At 34.9% G+C, this 23526-nt stretch overlaps 1 protein-coding gene across 5 annotated transcripts in view; it reads right to left on the bottom strand.

Annotated features, from left to right (window-relative positions):
* Positions 1-1397: 1397 nt before the first annotated feature.
* Positions 1398-23526, bottom strand: part of LOC141430561 (uncharacterized) — a 109325-nt gene continuing 87196 nt past the window's right edge. The window contains exons 4-28 of one of the 5 annotated variants that reach the window (XM_074091323.1): positions 15673-15747; positions 15168-15191; positions 14834-14854; positions 13957-13983; positions 13514-13562; positions 13391-13431; positions 13213-13311; positions 12886-13008; positions 12421-12606; positions 11769-11918; positions 11557-11674; positions 11066-11155; positions 10793-10854; positions 10433-10630; positions 10139-10273; positions 9977-10063; positions 9615-9825; positions 9255-9319; positions 8912-9004; positions 7875-8024; positions 6411-6559; positions 4971-5150; positions 3870-4010; positions 3193-3270; positions 1398-2817 (exon numbers count right to left, since the gene is read on the bottom strand). In XM_074091323.1, the coding sequence (XP_073947424.1) occupies positions 2775-2817; positions 3193-3270; positions 3870-4010; positions 4971-5150; positions 6411-6559; positions 7875-8024; positions 8912-9004; positions 9255-9319; positions 9615-9825; positions 9977-10063; positions 10139-10273; positions 10433-10630; positions 10793-10854; positions 11066-11155; positions 11557-11674; positions 11769-11918; positions 12421-12606; positions 12886-13008; positions 13213-13311; positions 13391-13431; positions 13514-13562; positions 13957-13983; positions 14834-14854; positions 15168-15191; positions 15673-15747 (2595 nt within the window). In that variant the 3' untranslated portion in view covers positions 1398-2774. The remainder of the gene's footprint in view (positions 2818-3192; positions 3271-3869; positions 4011-4970; positions 5151-6410; positions 6560-7874; positions 8025-8911; positions 9005-9254; positions 9320-9614; positions 9826-9976; positions 10064-10138; positions 10274-10432; positions 10631-10792; positions 10855-11065; positions 11156-11556; positions 11675-11768; positions 11919-12420; positions 12607-12885; positions 13009-13212; positions 13312-13390; positions 13432-13513; positions 13563-13956; positions 13984-14833; positions 14855-15167; positions 15192-15672; positions 15748-23526) is intronic. The other 4 variants (XM_074091324.1, XM_074091325.1, XM_074091327.1 and 1 more) reach the window with 4 other exon arrangements.

The raw sequence follows: 23526 nt of genomic DNA on the forward strand, positions 1-23526 counted from the left end.
TCTATACTTAATTCTAATTAAAATATCGAAGTCGTCAATATTAGTTTAAATTATTCATTAACTAACTGTTGCCCGCGAGAACTATGCAATTTTCCTGGATTAAAACTATCTATGCCCTTCCCCGGGACTTGTAATATCTGTATACCGAATTTCACCTTAATCGGTTCAGCGGTTAAGAAGTGAAGAGAGGTAACAAACAAACATACAGACTTACAAACTTTCGCAATCATAATTCCGCATTTTTCTTGTAAATCTAATACAGTAACATTGCTCTTTAGTCAAGTCATGCACTGTTATCACCAAAGCTTGGCGTTAATAAGTTGATCTGTAACCATATAACTCAGCGGTTCATTCGCGAAGTTCAGACTTAGGAACATTTTCAGAACTGGCACTCATGCATACCCCAGCAATTGCGGTCTTGCTATGTCGTTTCAGATTTTCACATTTTACATAAATACTTAGTAAAAATACTTGTTGGAAATACTTGTAGAAAAAAGATAAGCCCCACTTGCAGTCTATTAATATCCGTCCAGAAAATTTGACGTTTCAAATTAGAAAAATGACTAAGTATTACACATAGATAGGTATAAATACTTTACATCACTGCATGCGAAAAGGGTCTATCTAAAGGTGTGCACAATAAAAGTAAACATGAAGTAAATTAATAAAGCCTTGAAAAAAAAGTCTCTGAAAAAAAAACCTTAAATACAATACCATCAGCAGCCGCAATACCCGCTTTCATACCAGCTAGGGCATTAAGGTACCTATTTTAATGACTTTTCTTCAGCACCAATAAAAACAAGAAAATAGAATCCCGTAATCAACGACTGCTAAGGGAAAGTACTTATATAATATGGAGTGAAGGAGCACTAAACGCTCTGCTAGCGTCATATTTAAATACGTTTTACAATCACCATTACAAATATCCGTTAAAAATACTTCATGGTACACATACCTAGTTCTTAGTGCATTCAGCTGCGCCCAAGACTTGGCCTTTATGTCGCTCGTTGAGAGTCATTGCGACCTCTTATTGCAAATGAGCAGAGCTAGTTCAAATGCCACGGAATAGGGGTAGGAAAATTGATCAATTAATTTTGAGAGTATGTAACCTACTTCTTTGGCTTTTCTTACTATTTTTGAGGTAGCTGTATTATTTGAATGTGTTATAGTAAAGATGTCGATACTAATAGAATCTACACATCATCCTGGCCGGGGATTCTACTGCAGGCCACAGACCTCCTCTCAGAATGAGAGTCTATTAAACATTAGTAATATGTCTGTAGACTAACTCAAGGATACTGGTAATAATTTTTTATCGTAGAAGTACGTTATTTTGTGTAAGTTAAACTTATAAATAGGTAGCTTAAACTAAAAGATTGAGAAAATAATAACACACGTGTTGAAAAATCGTTTATTTTAATTGCGTACTTTATTTTTATTTGTAATTCGTTTTCCAAATTGTGGACTTATGAAAAAATTATGGCACCATAAATCAAATTAATTTCTCATCTATATAATTATTATAACAAAACAACGTGGGTCACTCGAGTAATAGAGGTATTCTTCGAGGTATAGTATAGTATAGTATAGTATAGTATAGTAGTTCGAGTATTCATTTGAAACGCCTAGACTACTAATACCTAAGTGACGCGTATACCATATTTTAATAATTACATGTCTGGGTCTCACGGTAATTATAACTACTTGTAGAAGATCCTCACCTACCTACAAACTAATAGGAAAGTAACAGGTACAGATCAAATCAATACATCAGTATTAAAAATATGTTGTTTACACTAGCAATAGAACATAATAATACTTAATCAAGAGTTGGGATACAGAAAAGGAAATTAGGTACTATACAAATTGTATTTTTTTATCTAATTAACATATTGTTTTTCAAATTTGGTAGGTACAGAACCAAACATTCTACAAAATATTTACTAACGAAATTGAAACTGAGATTGAAAAAAATAAAATAAAAGAAAACAAAAACATTTTTTATTTATTAAGAAGTATGTCAACACACCGATATATTAAACAATCGGTACTGTGCTACTAAGTAGGTAGCAACTTATCACAATTGTAACTGATTCGAATTAAAAACAAAAATTAAAGGCGAATTTAATAAAATTAATACTTATACGGATAGTATGACTTAAACTTTGCTTAATGTCATTTTATGTGCGCTCTTTGTATTATTGTTTGTAATTTGTTTTCTGTATCGCTTACTATGTCTGGTGTACAATAAAGAGTCTTTGTATTGTATTGTATTGTATTGTATTGTTTATTAAAGGAGAACCAATAGCTTCAAAAATAACTGCGATGGATAATCTCATGATAGTAGTAATTTATTTTTACCGCTTAAATAATTTATTATTTAAGTTACAGTTTTAGTACAGTCTAGGAAGGAGCGACCCTAACAATAAAATTAGTCTAGTATGTAGTCTCGAAACTTTGTAACAAAAATAGTTTAAAATATTTTTCGTTAAATATTTTCTCCTATACTAGCTACTGGTTAAAATACAATACAAAATAAACTATAAGGTAGTACCTAAAAATTGAGTATTTACAAAATTAGGAATCTATTTACAAAGCAGACACTTCGATTTACATAATCGTAATGTGCGAAATAACACAGTCAGTAAAATTTTGCAATACATAAGAAATTACTTGGTAACAATCAGCAAGCAATGAACATTAAAAGTTTTGAGTTAAGGAAATAGTAAAACAAGTAGGTCTTACAGATATATCTGCTTCAATAAAATTTTATTTTACGTCTGCTTCCTATGTACTGTTTTTCTTCGTTTTCTAGTCCTGAAAGGAAAATAAACTATAAAAGTAGGATAGGTAACGTCCAAAACCATTTAAACTTGTCATGACCGTAATGTTCATATTTTAGCTGATTGAAGGATGCATAATTACGCTTTATGCTCTTCTGAATAAATTAGTATCTTTGTCTAAGATTAAGACAACCAGGCATTACTCGTAGCCACAAAAATTAGAATAATAATTTTTTATGCACTTGTTGTAAAATTTACTATTTAAGCCCATTTTTTCCATTATTGCATTGTCATCGGTTTATACATTTATTAAATTAAATTTGAAGTATGTCAAAATCCAGCAATCCAAAGTGCTACTAATAAGCTTGTGTGTGTGTGTGTGTGTGTGTGTGTGCGTGCAGCGTCTCACCGTGTATGCCTCTGTTGTCGCTGAAGATTTGGTGATGTTTCTATGCACAGCACGATGAACTTGCTATCGCACGGATACCTAGAATTTGAGCAAATAAAAATGTATTTTACTGGACTATCACTAAGTTGCCACTTCACACTGTACATATTTTGCTATTATATTAAGTAGGTAGCCGACAAAAATAAGAAAGACCCTGCACGTACTCGTATATAGCGTTCAGCACTGCTGGACCTTCAGTTAGGTTCTAATATAGAATGTCAACTTGTCTAAGCCTATATACTTACAACAATTCTTTATTTATTTCTGATTATAAATAATACATATGTCAAGTTATAAAATTACAATTAAATTAAATCAAATCAATTAAAAACCAGAGAAAAAAAAACTAACCTAAAAAGCCTAATTAGCCTAAGCCTAAATTATAATATACATTCCACAGTAGGCCTCCTCTCAGATTGAGAGGGCTTGGGCTAGAATTGGAAACTTCACACACACCATTGAAATGCTCCACGCGAGAATCCAGGCTTTTGGAATATCTACTTTAAGATGTGTATCTATAATGGTTATTTGAATATAAAAAAATCATATACAAATTTGAATCAGAGATCCGTCAATATTCAGCATAGGGTTACGCTACGTACGGTTTAAACGGTTTAAATATGGCTGGTTGAACTTACATTTCCTGCGAAAGCAGCCTATTACTTTCTAGGGAGGAAGCCGTCCCATAATGTTTCGGGCTGTCCGTCCGCCAGTCATAGCAGTTCGCCTTTTGTTTGACGTCGAGGGAGTTTGTCCCGTGCCATACTTTTTTTTCTGGCCTGAAAATGGCATATCAAAAAGGTTAGCAGAATTAATAAAGTCATTGGTTGTTAAAGGTAACGTTTTTGTTTGATTTCCTTTAATGATCTTCCGACACACTAACTAACATTTATCCACAAAATCTTCTAATTATCATTTTTTATCGGTCCCTGACTGAATGCTCCTCTCATCCACTCAAAGGTTGACAGGTAGAGATCCCTTAAAGGGATAAGTTCGCCTTTGTACATATATTTCATTGTTTGTCATCTGTGTTTGTTTACTTATTTTGTACAATAAAGAGTTTACATACATACATTATCTACCAGTGATTATGGTAGCATTTCCAACCGTGTCGAAATATCGGGAGTTGATTAACGGAAAAGAAATCGTTGTCTTAATCCCGTAACAAATATATCGAACGTAAATAAAATGTGAACCATTATAACTTGTTACAGCTTAATTGGTCTGGATTTTAAAATTTTAATCGATTTTATCGATCAGACAATCCCACCCTACTGCCTACCCCCCATAAAACAATACAGCATGATGTTTGTGTGTGACAACATAATTATTCATAATCATAAACAGCTACACTGCTGTAGCGTAACGCTGCTGCTGCTGCTGCTGTGTGCTGTAACGTTGCTGCTAACGTTAATATTTAAATAGCTTTTATCCGCCACTCCTCTTTTGCTTGATACCGTCATGAATGAGACTTTCTTGATAGATGAAATATGACTAGATGGCGTTAGTATAGTGAGATCCATTTGACGTCAGAATCTTGCTTGCGGTTGGCTCATATATTCAGTGCATATATTAGTTATTTAACCAATCACAAACGAGACAAGCGTCAAGTTATCAAATGGATCCACGATACTAGCGCCGACTAACCTGTGACAGAAACCTTCATTCATGACACTTCATAAGCTCTTAATTATACCAATAGTTCTTCTGTTATAAACTAGATGGCGGTAGTAACTCACCAGATACGATCGATAAATATGCTCCTCCTGTTGAAGCCGTAGATGTTAGCTTTTGGTGACAACGCTGCACCTGAGCCATCGAACATACTGGACCACGAGTCAAAGAGCTGATCCCCAATGAGATTGGCTACTGGAAGGTGCCTGTACTGCTCTTGTACTATTTGCTCTATGCTCTCTTGACTGCAGAGGAAAATATATTTTAGTTAGGGATTTACTTTGTTGAAAGTTTAGTTAACAGGGGATAAAATTACATAATAATAATGATCACTACTTTTAGAAAAGTTCGTACTTCAAAATCCATGATTTTCCTCAGTGAAATTAATAAAAAATATTTTAGGAGTTAATTTTGTTGACGTACTGATTTGAGATACGAGATTTTTACAAAGTATTTACGATATACACACAAGAAACAAACAATTGTTTTAAACCAATAAGACGTTTATAATCAAAATACCACTAACGGGACTTATCACGCTAACTCACACGATTAATATTTACCTCGACCTGTGAAACGTGTGTGTGACGTGTGATGGGGTGATAAATAAAAATGACCAAGTGCGGGTAGTTTGAAGGACTCGCGCTGCTAGGCAGACTTAACACCTCACACTTCAGTCTACTCGTGACCACGACCACTATAATGTTGCCGAAACGTCGAGGTAAATATTAATCGTGTGTGTAAGAAAATAAACCGTACCATCTATACAAGATTCATTAGATATTAGCAAAAACATAACATAATAATAAAAATAATAAGAGAGAGAGAGAGAGAGAGAGAGAGAGGAACATTTATTTACACATATTCGAAACACATAAAAATACATTAGATGAAAAAAAAACAAAGGCAATAAGGCTTTGTAACTATCAAACTATGGATAATCTGTGAAAATTTCAACTGTCTAACTATCACGGTTCATGAGATACAGCCTGGTGAAAGACGGACGGACGGACGGACAGACGGACGGACAGCGAAGTCTTAGCAATAGTGTTTCCGTTTTTACTCTTTTGGTACGGAACCCTCAAAAGCACCACCAGTCTCTATTGTCAACTACCGCTGGATTCAATTACTGCAAGGGGAAATCAATGCACTATTTTCCCAAGGAAGTCGTCATGATGGTTCACTGTTGATCCCCAACTTACGAATACGGCCATTCTGTTGAGAGTGTAGCGACTTTTATGACAAACTAAAATAACGTAACCAACAAAAATTTGGAACGCCCCCGATTTTGTCACTTCAACGATCAATATCTCAAAAATGGCTGAAATGATTTTGATAAAACATATCTAAGAACCATCGCTAGAAAACCAGCTTTCAAATAAAAAAACCGCATTCAAATCGGTCACCCGTTTAAGAGCTACGGTGCCACAGACAGACACACACACATAACGGTTAAACTTACAAAAACCCTCTTATTGCGTCGGGGGTTAAAAACAAATACTTACTCATATCTCAAGAAGGCACTAAATGACCCGTATATCCCATGTCTTCGAGATTCTCTCATACAATCGTTGTCTACCGCTGAGAATCCTGAATAATTGGTCGGAGAAAGTAATCTGCCCGTGTAAGGGTTGTTTAAAGCCACCAGGCGAAGCTGAAAACAATAATATATACCAAGAATCACTACATTTACCTGAGATTTCGCTATCATACCATTAGATGTGGCAGTCAAATTGAAATCCCGATATTTTTATAAAATTTCATGAGAATTCCCAAAAGTTAAGACGTGCTGAATGTTGTAGAACGAACATTTGTGCAAAATTTCATGTGTCTAGACTAATTTAAATGGATCCCAAGAATATAGGGATAAAAAGTAGCTTATGTATTATTCTAGACGTCCAGATATCTACACACCAAACTTCATCCAGATTTGTCCAGCCGTTTTCCCCTGAAGGAGTAACAATCACACACACATACACACACGCAAGCACACACATTCTCACGCACATAAATTAAACAATTATCATAATAATAATTGATTATTAAATAACATTACAAATTTAACACATTCGCTGCTGGCTGTCAAACGGTTTGACTCAAACCGTGGTCAAACCCCATACTTCTTCAAATGTCGCAAACGCAGATGTGTGTTTCAAATGGCTGCAAAATTATGACAGTGGCACATAGGTTGCCGATATTAAATGCGTTAAAGGTATTAGTACCTAGGCGACTAAGCTTCGCTGGGGCTAAAACTCGAAGACATGCGTTTCCCCAGCGATAAGACCAATCTAGATGGATCGTTGGCCCCAAAAAAACCCCTACATAGCAAATTTAATCGAATAGAGCAGTTTCCGAGAACCCCGAAATTGCTCGTTTAAAGCTATTAGATTAAATAATGATTAAAGGCTTCACTTGTGCTCCAGGTTAGCAGCTAGTTAGCGCTGGAAGTGATATTTTTATACGTTTGACAACTCAATCTTTAGTTCCTTACTTTTCATTATAAATGTGAAAATAACTCTGTCTGTCTGTGTGTCTACCTGTGTTCTCTATTATATAGCTTTCCATGCTCAAACCGTTGAACCAATTTAGAGGATATTATATGGAGACAGTTTGAGGTCCTGGGAAGGAAATAGGATATTTTTCCAGAAAATCGTATATAGCGATGAGCGAATTCGCAGACAGTCGCAGGCAACAGCTAGTACGCTATATGCGGATAAACTCAATTTGAAACTCCTACATAGGGTTAGGAGCGGGCCCAAGATCGTAAAGTAAGGCGTAGTCAGGTATTAAAGGACAAAACCCACTTCGGGTCATTGCGCCCGGATAGGAAAGTAAGTAAGTACTCGTATTTCATTGATTCAAGCATCGATTTTTTTTCAACATAGGGTTGGGGTAGTTTTTTGCCTAACAATGGGACACCAACCTAGGCTAGCTAATAATAATAAAATGTCGTCTAAAAATTTGCTTACATAATTTGACGTAAGGCGTCGATTTCTCGGCGGAGCTGCGGTTGAAGGCCTTATCGTTGTAGAGATAAAAGGTGTTTGAACCGGTACTGAATGCATGGTATTTGTGGCTGCGGTGATCGTGTCAGGCGGAGTTTCCATGATTGAACCCATCTGTGTACGAAATAAAGAGTTTGAACGCAATGAATTTAATGAATGTATTTTAATAGTTGTAGTTTTATGTCAGTTATACATATTAAGTATAATTAAACGATAATTTAATTAATATGCACATGTAATTTGGTCATGCACATGTTTTGTTGTGGAAGAGCGGGCTCTCCTGACACAAGCATTTTTATGCTTAATGGGAGGTCCCAACCTTTATAAAATGTAAAAAAAAATTGAGACCAATACAATATTTTATATTTTTATATTTTAATGAATAAGAAGACAATGAAAAAAAAATTGAGTCGATATACTTAAAAGGCTTTGCTGATTAATTTCAACTCTGATATAATCAAAAACAAAAGTCAATTACTTTACCTAACTAACCTAACTACGACGGCGTAAATTATTTGTAGAGGCGCTGTACAATTCTGCATACAAATAATTTACGCCGTCGCTATCGAGTACGGTCACTGTAAACTCATGGTAGTGGTACAGAGGCCGTATTGTCTAACGCGCTGACGTTCACGGTCACATTCACCATCTCTTTCAACCCTCGTCTTATACCAAGTGATAGAAAGAAATGGTACAAACGATTGTCATTTAGACAATAAGCCCTCAGAATTGAGTAAAAACAAATACAATCCAAATAACGCTGCTTAATGAGTTGGAAAATTATAAACTTTTCATTAATGTCGTCATATTATTCTTCCTCAACATCTTTATTTTCATTAAAATGTTGCTTATTATTATGTCCATATGTTTCTTTCGATATTAACATACAAGATTTTTTTCAATGAAACATTTTATTAAGAATTTGAGCGCTCATTAGACATTCATAACGCAACATACAATTTACAAAGGGCAATTTTTTGTTAAGGAACGAAAAAATATACCACGACATATTGCCATCCGTTTTCGACCCTTAAAAGCAGCATTTTTTCTTGCATCACGAAGGCCAGGGTTCCCAGAGGCGTGCTTGGAGTTCTCTGCGTGAAAACATTATATTTTATCGTTTTTGGGTGATTGAGGTACACACCAAATAGGTTAGCAAAACAGGTTAGTATAAAATTTAAATAATCAGAAGAATTATTTTACGGAGTCGAATAAAATGCAATCGAACATTGTTAAATGTTTGATCATTATAAATTATTTAAATTAGAGATTCATAAGAAGTAATGACAAATAAAATATCAGTTGCAGGAATACCTAAGTAATTAAAGTGTACCTAAAACATACCTTGCTTAATGCTCTTGTGCTTCTATAAACAACGGTAGCAGCTTCATAAAAGTCGTCATCTTCAGCTGTAAAATTTCAAACTCATTTATAGAATGCAAAATTTTAATTACTAAAATTGAAAACGGAATGCTCGATACATGGTGTAATGCTTAATGCTTGTATATTAGTGTTTCTAGCTCAGTTAATGCTGAACAATATTAATGCAGTAACTAATTTTTTGAAATTAGTCAGATTAAATTTGCTGTTTCAATACATCAAGTTCGTGATTTAATTTTAGTAACGTATGGACACATTAATTCAGCTAGAATCAATAATTTTGGATCACGTTCAAAATTACACCCTGTATAATAATATGCTTACTAAGTTTTTCGTGGCCGTAATAAAGAAAATTAGAGATAGGTGCAGGTTCGCCTTTAGGTCCTGTAATTGATAACCCGGGAGGACCTGGAGGTCCTGGCGGGCCAGGTGGGCCTGGGATGGGCTTATTGTTATTCGCAGCACCAGGTGGACCCGGAGGTCCTACTGGACCCATAGGTCCTGTATTACCAATGTCACCTTTATCTCCTTTTAACTGTAATGTAAAATATTTCACACATTAATTAGATTAACTTTATTAAAATTATTGGTAGTAACATCATCGACATCGTCATCATCATTTCAAAAATGTTACGGACTTATCTATTTTCTTCATATTATATACTTAATCGTGCATGTTTACTTACCATTGCCAAATCTACTACTGAGGGTCTTTCTCCTTTCTCACCCTTTTCGCCTTGTGCTCCTTTTTTACCTTCCACACCTTTAATCCCCTAAAAAAATGTAGTAAACGTTAGAAAACTCACATAGCTTTTCACAGCCACACATTTTAATATAATCCAATTTACCATAGGTCCTTGTGACCCAGTGTTGCCTTTAGGACCTGACGGACCCATTTGTCCTCTAGGACCTGTACTTCCTCTTTGGCCTGTATAACCCCTTGGTCCCTGTTTTCCTGGGTGACCCCTTTCTCCTTTAGGTCCCTAAAAATAAATTAGGAATGTAATAACATAAAAAAACACGATTCATTGTAGCGAAATTATAGACAGAAACAAATATATCTTAATTTAGAAAGAAATAAACAAATTTAGTTAACATTAAACTAGTAAACTACAGGAGTATAAATATAAGTAAAGGAAAACCTTCGTCAGTGATATAGCAGCTGCTGCCGTATTGCCTGGAGGACCTGGTTCTCCAGTAGCACCTTTATGACCTCTTGGTCCGACTGGCCCAATGTCTCCCTTGGGCCCTATTAACCCTTGCTCCCCTGGTTCACCATTACGGCCATCTTTTCCATCCCTTCCTGGAGGACCTATAGGGCCTTGGTCTCCTATATCTCCCTATAAGATGTTACATTTGTATGTAAGGATTAATAATGATAAAGAAATTCTAAAAGATGAAAAATAATTGTGACCAATAAATAAGATGATTATGTGTAGTAATAAGAAATTCCAAAAAGATAAAATAACCAATAATAATAAATTGCTAAATTACTGATAAACCTTTTCTGCCTGATTTCCTTTTTGCCCCTTAACACCTCGTAGTAATTCAGTTATTTTTTCTCCTGAGAAAAAAGATACGGTATTATGAACTATCTTTAAATACATTCATTAAAAGTACCTAGGTAATATATTTTTCCCTAGAAAGCTTTGCACATTTCAACATAAATAGATCTATTAAGTACTACTGAGTCAAAACATCAATTTGTCTAGACATAATAAGACTTTTTTGATGTGTATTAAAGGCTGGATAAAAATAAAATCATAAAATCTTACTGTCGTCAGCATCCATTGTTTTGTCTAACAAGGAAGTCCATTTCGCTGGCATACCATCAGCTCCTGGCGCTCCTTTTTCACCTACTTCACCTATAATAAAGTAAAGTTTCACATTCAATATCTATTGATTGTTACCAGTCTTATCTATTTGTGGCTAATTCTCATACTCAGAAAGCTAAGCGTTACCTACAGTTTAGAATGTCATTCATGACTTGAAAATTCATGGTAAACGTGGTTATGAAGTAGGCGTGTTTAGTCAAAAATAATTATAGATTTTGCTATTTAAATACAACCATTTCAATGCTCGTTGCTTAGGTTTATGTTGCTGTAGTAGTAGGTGCAAACTTTATCTAGAATTTACCTGACTCAAGGTAGCTACTTAATATTATCGTTTCGAAACTATAGACTGATATCAGTTTACAAACGACAGTAATGCTTTGTTTGTATTAGAACATTTTACTTTTTGGTAGTGATCTGGTTTGATTAATTACCTTTTGCCCCTCTTTCACCAGGTCGGCCGTGAGACCCTGGGGTACCTGGGATACCATTCTCTCCATCTGATCCTCTTTCACCTTTTTCGCCTCGTAGACCTTCTGTGCCTTTAAGGCCCTTTAGTAAAAATAAGTTAAAATTCAGGAAAAAATAAAATACTTTATAGTTAATAGTATTAGACTTCTTAATTTGTATGCTTTGCGTATGTTACCTGATCACCTTTCTCTCCTTTGATTCCGTCCTCTCCTTTCTGTCCTTTCTCTCCATTTGGACCTATAGGACCTGGAGAACCTGTTGGCCCTATCGGACCCTGTTCACCTTTTTCACCTGGTTTAGCCACTTCTTTTGTCCCTTCTATTTCCTGTCAAAAAATATTCTGACACTAAATGTTTTTGTTAGTTGTTGTTTGTTTGTTTATACTCTTTATTGTACAAAAAGGAAAAACAAAAAGGTACATCGGTGGCTCTCATGTTTTTTCCACATATTGAATTCACCTCATCACCATCACCATCCCAGCCTATAAACGTCCCACTACTGGGCCCAGTCCTCCTCACATAATGAGAATCATATTGAATTAAATTTGTAAATTTACATTTAAGTAAGTCATTACATTGATTTCTAAAAATATTCATTACATAATTGGTATACTTTGTAGGTACCTACATTATTAATTATGATAGTATATCAAAATACGTCGTACAAAAATAATATATGATCGTAATCTTTATTCAATTAAAATTGTATTAATATTATTAATCAACTTTAATTTAGTTCAATGAAATCAAATTCAACAATAATCAAAATAATACAGTAATCAAACAATAACTAATCAGATTAAACAAAAATAAAATGTCATTAATCACCATTGCCACTGGGCCTGGTGGCCCAGGAGGTCCCTCTGGACCTCGCAGCCCTTGTGGCCCAGCGTTACCATCTTTTCCAGGTTCACCTTTGGGACCGAGAGCACCGTCTCGCCCTGCTTGACCCTTTTCACCTGTTTCTCCTTTATCACCTTGTGCCCCTTTTTCACCAGGATGTCCTGGTATTCCCTGAAAGTAAAAAAAAATACTACTTATGTATTATCATCGTCATTATGTCGATTTATGAATTGACAGTGGAGTTGAAAAACAATACAAAACATAATTTTATAAGTAGGTAAAAATAAGAAAATTAAAGATGAGTTGAATTTTTTTTAATGGCTTCCGCAACAAAATTGGTATTGTAGGAGTCGGAGATTATGACATAAAATTTACAATTGTATTAAAAAATAATGACAGTTTCACAAATTAATCGGATAAATGGACTCTCTAAGTGTTTGATAGCCTTACCGTCAAACCAGCAGGACCTGGACCACCAGTTTCTCCTATTGATCCGGTCTCACCCTTGGGCCCTCTCATTTCAGGCATTTTTCTCAGCAGACTTGATATGGTTCCTTCAGAGCATTCACACATCTGCGGAGTCGAAGCAAAATCAATTTAAATTCGTATACTTTTGTGACAATTATCCTTATCCGTGATAAGCCAAGATCAGGGTAGAGAGGCAGAGTTTTACGTAGTTTGAGAAATGAATTTTAGGGCTTTAGTAGCAATAATTTTACTTCTACTAGCAATGTAAAGGTGACATTAGTAGTAGAGTAGGTAGTGTTTATGACTTACACCAGTATTTCCTTTAGCTCCTTTTTCGCCTGGTGGACCTTGGACACCGGGAATGCCTTGAGAACCTCCTGGATCACGAACATACTCTCCTCGCTCTCCCTAATCAAATAAACTTATTAGCAAAGATTCAAAATACTTGTAAAATTTGGTGTAGTAAACGTTTTACTTCAATACTTACTTTTTCGCCTTTTTCAAATTTCATAAGAGTCTCTCCTATTCCTAAAAAAATGGGCGTGGTTCAAAATATAGTTGATAAAAATGTAAATAATTTCAAAAACCATCAAATGAGTACTTTAATTACCATCTTCTGAAGGAGGTATATCAATGGCGGAGGTCCTGCTATCGAGGAACTGCAAAAATGTGGTAAAAACAATATAATTAAATGAAGACTGCGCTTTGACTAAGCATACGAGTATGATATTTAAAGGTAAGTTCCGATGAAGTAAAATGTTAAACACAAAAAATATAAATAATATTGTGAAATCATAATGATAATGGTATTCCACATAATCGAGTACGTAGAATCCTTTTTCCCTTCCTTAAAAACACCAAAAATATATAGAGTGGTTATTTATTTTTCAAAGCTGAATGAAGCGGCAATGTAAAATAATAAATACTTTGTGAAATACAGGTTATGATTATCACAGTAAAGCGGACGGTTAATTTTATTATGATTAAAAAGCCGATTGAAAATACCAATTAGAAAGAATAGTTGCCAATTAGAAATGTTCAATCTCCACTTACTCTAAGAAATTCGGCGTGTGGAGTATCCTAAAAGTACAATTATTATTATTTTAATTTATTAAGAAATTGAACTTAAAAGTAAAATAATTGGAATTTTGAAATTACGTTACAATTTTTAAAATCGTCATCCGCATAATTAAGTAGTATGTTAATATTATTAGCTTTCGTGTAATTTTAAGATTTTTGAAAAATAATGTCATAGAAATTATTTTCTTTCATTCAATTAACACACTGATATTACATAATTACGAGTGTACCTACAAATGTAACTGAAAAAAAAAAGCTTTCCAGCAACTTCCTATTTTGATATTGACACGAAACTTGGCATTTATGCGTTATTCTGATGACAACACAATAATTATGATACCATCAAACTGGCCTGATAATGCACCCTTCGAAACTCAAAGTCAGAACAACACAGCCTAGTCGTGTTTGGGCTTGCTAGAATCATTTTAACTACCTACTACTAATAGAGCAGTCATGCAGGTTGATCATTAAAGCGGGTTTTTTTATCTATTTAAATTATTCTCGTTGAAGTAGTAAAATTATTCTGTGAATCGAATGCAGGTTGAATTTTCAGTGTCATCCAAATTTATTTCTCTTTACGTTGAACAACTATAAATAATATTGACGGTATCGTTGAGAAATCATGAATGTTACAACTACGATCGTAATATTTAAAATTTGTTTTTTGTAATGTTATATGTAGGGTTGCAAGACTCTCAACATTACAGTTGTCCACTAAACGCACACTTGAAAAAATATTAGTCAAAAATGTTTACTTTGAAAATGTTATTTTTATCTGATTTCAAATATTTTCACTACTTTTTCTACTATTAGTGTTTAGAAGTATGAAAAAACCAACAAAGACACTTACAGAAGATTCCTTAGCTGCTGTCTAGGGAAGAAACATTCAAATCATTAATACATTGACCAACAATCACAAAGTGCTCGTAAACTGATTAAGTGACGCACAAACCAATGACTAATAGTTTATTGAATTAGAAAATTATCTCAAATTTATTTACACATTTAAATTAAATGAAGTCGTCTAAAATATATCGTCGTGTTCATGCGTAACTTTACCATATGCGGTGCTTTAACCAGCCTTTTAAGATAATAGTAAATATATAAAATGGATTTGAGCCTGTTAGAACAAGACAAGCTGACATAGACTGCGTAGAGGCATTAATTATCAAAAACATACATACAGCTTCGGGAAAACTAATTTCGCCCTGAAACATAACGACAAAATTAAAATATACTGTAAATAGAACACACTGAAAACAAGAAATCGCAAATTGATTGCTCATATCTGTAGATAGTAAAACTTTTCTGAAGTTCAATTAGTGAAAATTACATTTAACGATAGTCAAAACCGCGATTGTAACTCGTGCAGTAGAAGTAGATACATACAGGACCCCTAGGAAACAATTATGGTTAGCGACTCGGTTTTTTTTGTGTGTAAGGTATATAGTTCTTCAACAAGGCGTTGAAACCTTTTTTGACGAAGAGAGAATAGAGATAGAACACTCCTCTCTGTGCCGTGCCTTTGGCACAGTACCCTCGATTTACTAACTACTTACTTTCAATTCTTTATTTTACGAAATAATACGAAACACAAAAATAACTTAGTCACAAATACTAAATCAGTTTTAAATTTGAATGACTAAAATTGAATTATTTTTATATTTTCTGAAGCAAAATTTTACTTACGGAACATAAAGTCGAATTGTGAACGTATATGGGATTTTGGACGTTTGTACTGATTTTAATTTCTCTGATGGCACCCTGAAACAAAAAAAAACGGCTTAAAGTATACAATACATAGTACTCATTGTCTATTGGTTTGGTGGACCTTCTGAAAACTTTAATTTAGCCCATAAAAATTTCTTGAAAAAAAAATAGTTTTCATTGCCATTTGTCTAAAAAAGATTACGGGATAATTTTCTAAAAAGAGGTTCTCTAATTTGAGTACAAACATTTGTCACCTCGTTAAAGTGGCGTAAATAAAAAAAAAGCATTTCATAAATAAGAAATATTTTCTCTGAGCAATATATAAGAGTAATCCTCTGCTTGATGCCGACATAAGTTAATGTGTGTGCAGACTTGATCCACTATAACCCATGACGGTTCTAATATACGGCAGATAATTTTTGGCATCTGGAGTTTTGCGGATCTTTTCCATGGCTATGGAAGTAGTCTGTGGTTATCGGAGTTCGTTGTGTCGACCAAGTCTGTAAAATCACTTTCCCTGTGCGCTGAAGCTATCCTCATTGTTCAGCTAGAAGATTAAAAATATGATGGGAGTCAGTACTCTTTTGTGAAGGAGACGGCCTGAGATTTTAATGAAACTGAGTCTGAAAGATTCGCTTGCTATCGACACGCCAGCGTTTATAAAATTGGACGTGTACATTTGAGTTGAAAAAATACGCTAGATTCTGAAATGTGTTGCCACGATTGGTATTTTCTGACGAAGTGATATTTTTAAAGCCATTGCATAATTTTAAAAAGTTTTATTACAGCCAATTAAATACAACACCGGCGTCACTGCATGTCATTTTAGATTTTATAGGTACTAAAATACTGGATTGAAAGGTCAGACGAGTAATAAATTACACATAAAGATGACAAACGTTTGAAGAGCTTATTTTTTAGCAAAGCATATCATTGCGACGTGATTACGCAGTATTGTCAACTTTTACAATACTAAAAAAAATGTCGTTTATGGTATATAGTTGATTTGGGACCTTTTCGTGACCGTGATAAGTATTTTTTTTAGTTTAATTCTATACCTATATTATTTTGTGTGTCACGAATAAATGTTTTTTCTTTCTTTCTTTTCAAAATAGACGTACAGATTTTACTTAAATCGAATGACATTTTCTTAACTAAGTGTGAACAAAAGGGATGAAAATGGTGCGCGCTGAGAGTTTCCAATCGTATGCAGAAGGTCACTCGGAGCTATATTTTTTACGGAAACAGCTTAGGCTTGCGTTTCACCACAACCACGCCTGATGGTAAGCTAAGACGCTTGCCTAATAAATACTCATTCACCCTAGATTTAAAGACGGTCAGATTGTAGCGACAAGAGAACACAGAAACTGGCCGAGAATTCCTATTTTACAGTTATGAACGAATTATCAAGATTAGTAAAGTTGGAAATTTTAACTCAATCCCTTGCAACACTTGGAGACTACTGTCTGTCAATATAAGCAAGTACATTAGCTGTAAACTGCGAACACCCAACAGTTCCAACGTAGTTTAATTCCGAACGGAATGGAACACCTCACTTCAAAACGATATTTCGGTCTCAAGATGTGAGAACAATTATGAATGGATAAGACGAAAAAAACAAACATAAAGACCAGTTTAGACTTGCAAGAAAAACGGTGCAAGTTGTTTTACATTGGGAGGTTGTCAAGGGAACGACTTTAAAGTGGTCAATCGAGCACAGCAACCTAGTACTTAGACCTAAACTGGTTTGAATATTAAAATATTGATTGTTCCTGAAAATTCCATATTCTATAACCTTATTCAAACTATCGTGTGTACTACTAAAAAGATGTTAAGTGCACTCTACACAATTTAGAGATAATACAAATTACATGTAAGACGCGATCTCGAAACGTGCCATGGAATAGATATAGATAGAGTACTGGGAAGATATCTAAATATACATGCTGCCGGATGCACCTGCAAATACGAGAGCACTTGGCCATATTGTGAGTACTGCTTCGACTCGATGCCCACCAACGGCAAAGCTGTTGAAAATATTAATCTATGGTATGACACCTACGGCAACACTGGCTCTTTCGTTGTTTCTGGTAGCTCTTCCCTTTCTGTCACGATATCCTGCCTTCGATACGTGTGTAATTTTGTTAAAATTTAATCCGAGTCTATTTAATTAGAAAAACTACATGCATATAATTGTATATTATATTTTGAACAATATATACGTGCAATTAGATGTTCATCTTTTATTTACACAAACACATTTTATTTACATATGCCTGCGCATACGCTCTGTCTAACAAAAGCAGGCCGAGGCGAAGGTACGTGGCAAGATGACCCGTGGCCATATTGTCTCGCTCTGATGTTCCCGATCGCATTCACCATCTCTTTCTACCCTCATCTTACGCCGTTTGAAAGAAAGAACTGGCAAAAACTATTGTAACTTCAAGTGTGGATAATAAGAGTTCTGGACGCGGAATTGAGCGAGTGGCCGGATAGGCCAGTAGGGAGATGTCGACATTAAGAGGGGAGGCCATTGCCAAGCAGAAAGATACAAATATAGTCAAACAAATAATAATAACATAAGAAGAGTCGTTTATTTATCCATACTACTACTAAGCAATGGATAAGTCATTACAAAGTATTTGTCTTTCGCTTCTTATCTATGGATAATAATAATGTGTTTACGTATAGGTAAACGCTAAAATGTCTAGACGGATTTAGTATGACGATAACAGGATCTTTGAAATGCATAGGTATTATGAGATATGAGTACATAGGCTACTTTTCATTTAAATTTTTCAACGGGATTGGGATACACACATGCACAATCAGGAAATCTTAATAGCTAAGTCAGGGCCCAAATGCACAATAAATTACAAGCTGATAGTATTAGCGACTTTGTATTAAAATTCACTAATACTCTTTGCTTGTAATTTGTTATGTAATTGGGCCCTGGAGCCATGAAACTCTGCACTGTTGTAGGTACTGTTGTACTTAGTTAATACAACGTAAATAAAGACCACAGTGTAGTTTATAAGTATAACCTATAAGGTTTCTTGCGGTAGGTAGTTCTTAGCTATTTTTCGTTCAAATCATTTCAACCATTTTGTTTGTTTGTTTATACTCTTTATTGTTCAAAAATGTTACACAAAAAAGAAAGTGCTAAATACAAAGGTGGACTTATCCCCGTAAGGGATCTCTGCCAGTCAACCTTTGATTGGTAGAGAAGAGCAATCAAAAAATAAGAATCGACAAATATATCAAAACATTTGAATAAATATTAGTCCATAAATGTAAACCCTAAGTACCTGAATATATACAATATTATACAAAATATAAAACAAATAAAAACACATATTATATACAATACATAAATAACACAAGTATAAAGGATAACTACTTACTAAATAATCAAGGAACATGTGTGAGCCAGATCTTCTTCAAGATATTTTCGAGATATTGAACTTTTAAATGACAATGTCGGAGTGGTTTTGTTATTGGGAGTTCACTAAATGGATCAAGAGAGCTGTTACTAACATAAAAACTTTTTTATTTTTGGCTGAACGTAATTTGTTGCTGGCCATCAACAATGTGCTTATACTACTACTTTTATAGAAAAAAAAAATTCGTTGTTTTTCTGTCGTGAAAGTGACAACGCATTTTTATTTCACAAATGAAATTAATGTTGTTATAATTTGTTGCTGGCCATCAACAATGTGATTATGTACTATACTTTTTTTAGAAAAAAAAAATTCGTTGCTTTTCTGTCATGAAAGTTAACACGCATTTTTATTTCACAAATTAAATTTATGTTGTTATAAACAAAAGCAAAGCCGGAGGATGAAGGCTTGACCCACTAATATAATAAATGCGAATATAATAGATGCGAAAGTTTGTAAGTCGGTTTGTTTGTTTGTTTGTTACTTCATTACGCATAAACCGCTGAGCTGATTTAGCCAAAATTCGGTATACAGATAGTTTGCATCTCGGGATAGTTTTTATCCCAGAAAATTCCATAGTGCCCGCGGGATAGTGAAAACGGAATTCTACGCGAAGTCGCGGGTAACGGCTACTTGTTAATAATTGAAACCTTATCTAAATAATTTTGTTGCTTCGTGTGAAACAGGAACTAGGTCTGAGGCAGCTGCGAAGTTATGACACACCGGAAATTGCCTCACCGAGTCTTTGCTAATTTACCTAACATTCATACAAAAAGATTGTAACTAACATTAAATTTACTAAGTATAGCCTGAATCTTTACATAGGCTCACTAATATTATAAATGCAAAAGTTTGTAAGTCTGTTTGTTTCTTACCTTATCACGTCTAAACCGTTGAACCAATTTGGATGAAATTCAGAAATATAGTTTCAGTCCGAGGGATGGACGTAGGATATTTTTTATCCCTGTAACTTGCATAGTTGCCGCGGGACAGCTATAAACGAATTCTAAGAAGATACCTAAATATATATGTAGGTATGAACCTCAACTCTTTATTGTAAAATAAAATAAATAAACAAACACAACGGACAATCGTTGAGATGCACGATAAAAGTTAACGGAAATAAAAAAAATGGAATATGTGTCGCACAGACCTAGCTGCCGTACACTTGTAGCACTGAACACACCTACACAACACACGCAACACCTGAATGAATCAATATTTTCGTTTATCTGACAATTTGGGTAAAGTTAGGGTAGTTACACCTATCTCTCTATCTATTCAATTAATATAATACGCAAATTAACTCTACATAACGTTTTCGAGAATTCAGGTAATAAACATAAAATAATGCATGCATTCCGTTTCATCCGTAATTCATAAGAACACGTGAGGAATTACGCAAATTGAGTTTTATGGGAACCGTTTTCGCGTTCAACAGAGTACGAAATTTGCACAAAGATAAAGTTAAGTACACATAGGCGCTTGTTTACTGTCAAGGAGTCGTAAATGAGTACGAGCCCTGAAGAAATGGATAAAAAATTCGAATAGATTTTTTACGGTTCTTGCGTATTGTGAAAATCTTAATGCGGTTCACATAATACACCACACATTACCAAATTTCAACAGTATAGTTCTTATAGTTTCGGAAAAAAGTGGCTGTGACATACGGACGGACAGACAGACAGACATGACGAATCCATAAGGGTTCCGTTTTTGCCATTTGGCTACGGAACCCTAACGGAACCCTAAAAACTAACGTTCAACGTCGATTTCAAAAGAACGCAGTTATACGTTTTTCCCTCGGAAATTCCTGTGAATACTTGTTACAGCCTCCAAACATTCATAGGATTTAAAATTAAGCTTCGTCTAAATGTCATTATTTTCCGGCAACAAACGCAGTGCAAAATCTGTACCCGTTTTTGACAAAACTCAAAAAACGTGGCTTAGTAAAAATTATATGCCGTTTCCTGGAATTTATTACAAAACGAGCGGGCTAATTTGTAAGTGTGCCTTCCCGCCGTAAATCTCACGCGTGAAGTTGTAAACTTTTACAAAAAGTACAGTCATATATCCTGAAGATACATCACCTTGGCTGACGTTAGAATACCATAACTGTATTCTGTACAGGTAAGACTTTTGGCTTTAATAACCGCTGGGAAAAATTATTGGTAACAATTATGCCCACATTTTATGACAGTCATAAAAGACTATATAAGTTTCTAATTCGTAGCACAGAATAAGTAATAAGTAGAGCAAGTAACAACATTCGTCACTACTTTTAAAAAGGCTCGTACCCCAAATTCCGTAATTTTTCTGAGTGAACTTTAAATGCATTATTTTAAGGGTCAATTTTGTTGACGTATTGATTTGAGATACGAGATTTTTTCAAAGTAGTGATGGTATGAGTAAGTACTGTTCGTTGGAACACTACCTATCTGGTCAAAAATAAAGACTGTTTATATAATGTTTAATTCGTTTTTTATTTTTTAATTTTCAAATACTAATTTCGTATTACGTTAATAAAAACCCTGTATAGGCTGAGGTGATGAATAGAACGAGTAACTTAAGTTAGTGTGCACAGTTAAATTACACAGTTTTTGCTAAACAGTCTGGTGAGTTTTTCACTGCACAATTTATTTCTCACAAATAAACCCCAGTTACTAATTGGCGCAACGATACACGATCGTTTTTCTTGCGGGCAGTGATTAATCTTTTAATTTTTTCATCTCCTCCGTTTTCAAGTGTTGCCATTTTCATTTTACCTCGGAGAGGGGATTTTGAGGGTCCGAGCCGAGATGGCAAACTTGTTTTTGTATGACGAAACTTTTTATGATGCAGAGGTTCATTTGCATTGTCTGACTTATCTTTATATTTTAACGTTGTGTTTTATTAGAACGCGGAAAAGCGACAAGTGCGGGAAGGAGGTAGATGTTAAAAGTTATGGCTTGTGGCACACTAATTACACTTTGGGCCCGCTATAACTGAGAATAAGTTTCTGTTAAAGATTTCATTAATATAAGCCTTTTTTTTCTGACTGTACTTTTTGTTGACTGTACTTCCATTGTCATTTAAACTAAATTATCCGTACCATTGAGGAGTTTTCTCCTGCGGAGACGATCCTGGCAGGACCACCAAGATGTCACTACCAGAATATGGCGTAAACAAATTTACGTAATTAGGCCAAATTTCAAGTTTATCGGACCGCTGGAAGTGTGTCAAATTTAGCTTCCGAGGTTTGACACAAACAAATAAATAAACAGGGCAAGCTAAAGAAAAACTTGTAATAATAAAAAAACCCAGGACAGGGAAGAGTGGCGGAGAAAAGGGGAGGCCTTTGCCCAGCAGTGGGACATAATGCAGGCTACGTATAAAAAGAAAACCGCATTACAATTGGTCCACCCGTTTAAAAGCTACGGTGCCACAGACAGACACAAATAGCGGTCAAACTTATAACGTCCCTCTTTTTGCGTCGGCGGTCAAAAAGTATGCTAACCTGTAACTTTTCATTTTAATACAATCATTGCGCAAAAAAAGATGAATAAATAAAACAATTTCAAGCCAATCCGTACACTAGAAGCGGTTAAGATTTGGAAACATAGGTAAATAGCAAATTAAATTAAAAGCTTGTAAATAGTAAACCACAATGACGGTTTTTCGACAGGCAGAATATCGCTAGATGGCGATAGTATTGTAAGCTCCGTTTGACATTTGCATCGCGCTCGTACATACATACATACATACATAAAATCACGCCTCTTTCCCAAAGGGGTAGGCAGAGACTACATCCTTCCACTTGCTACGATTCTGGCATACAACTCTCGCTTCCTCTACATTCATCAATCTTTTCATGCATGCACGTCGGTTTAGAGTACTCCTGACCCGACCTTTCTTCAGAACGTCCCCGATTTGATCGTGGTACGTTCGTCTAGGCCTTCCTCACCCAACGTTCCCATTCACGCTCGTCTTATATATCTGCTTAGTCAGTCTGTTTTCATTCTTTCTCTCAACATGCCCAAACCATGCATCGCGCTCGTGATTGGTTAAATAACTAAATGAGCCAATCGCAAGCAAGACTGAAACGTCAAACGGACCTCACGATACGAACGCCATCTACAAATCGCCATCGAAAAACACTCATTGTGCTGAAATGAAGCAATGTAAAATAAATATAGGACATTTAGGGGCTGTTTCACCGTCCACTGGTTAGTGTTAAGTGACGGTTAAGTGTGATGCCGTCTCCGTCTATTCGAACAAAACAAATAGAGACGGCATCACAATTAACCGTCACTTAACACTAATCAATGGATGGTGAAACAGCCGCTTAGTCAATACATGATAACTTTTTAAACTGATCATGAGATAATAAAGCTCCCTTTAAATTATTCTAAGT

Source organism: Choristoneura fumiferana, chromosome 8 (genome assembly GCF_025370935.1).
Source record: "Choristoneura fumiferana chromosome 8, NRCan_CFum_1, whole genome shotgun sequence".
NCBI classification, from domain to species: Eukaryota; Metazoa; Arthropoda; class Insecta; order Lepidoptera; family Tortricidae; genus Choristoneura; species Choristoneura fumiferana.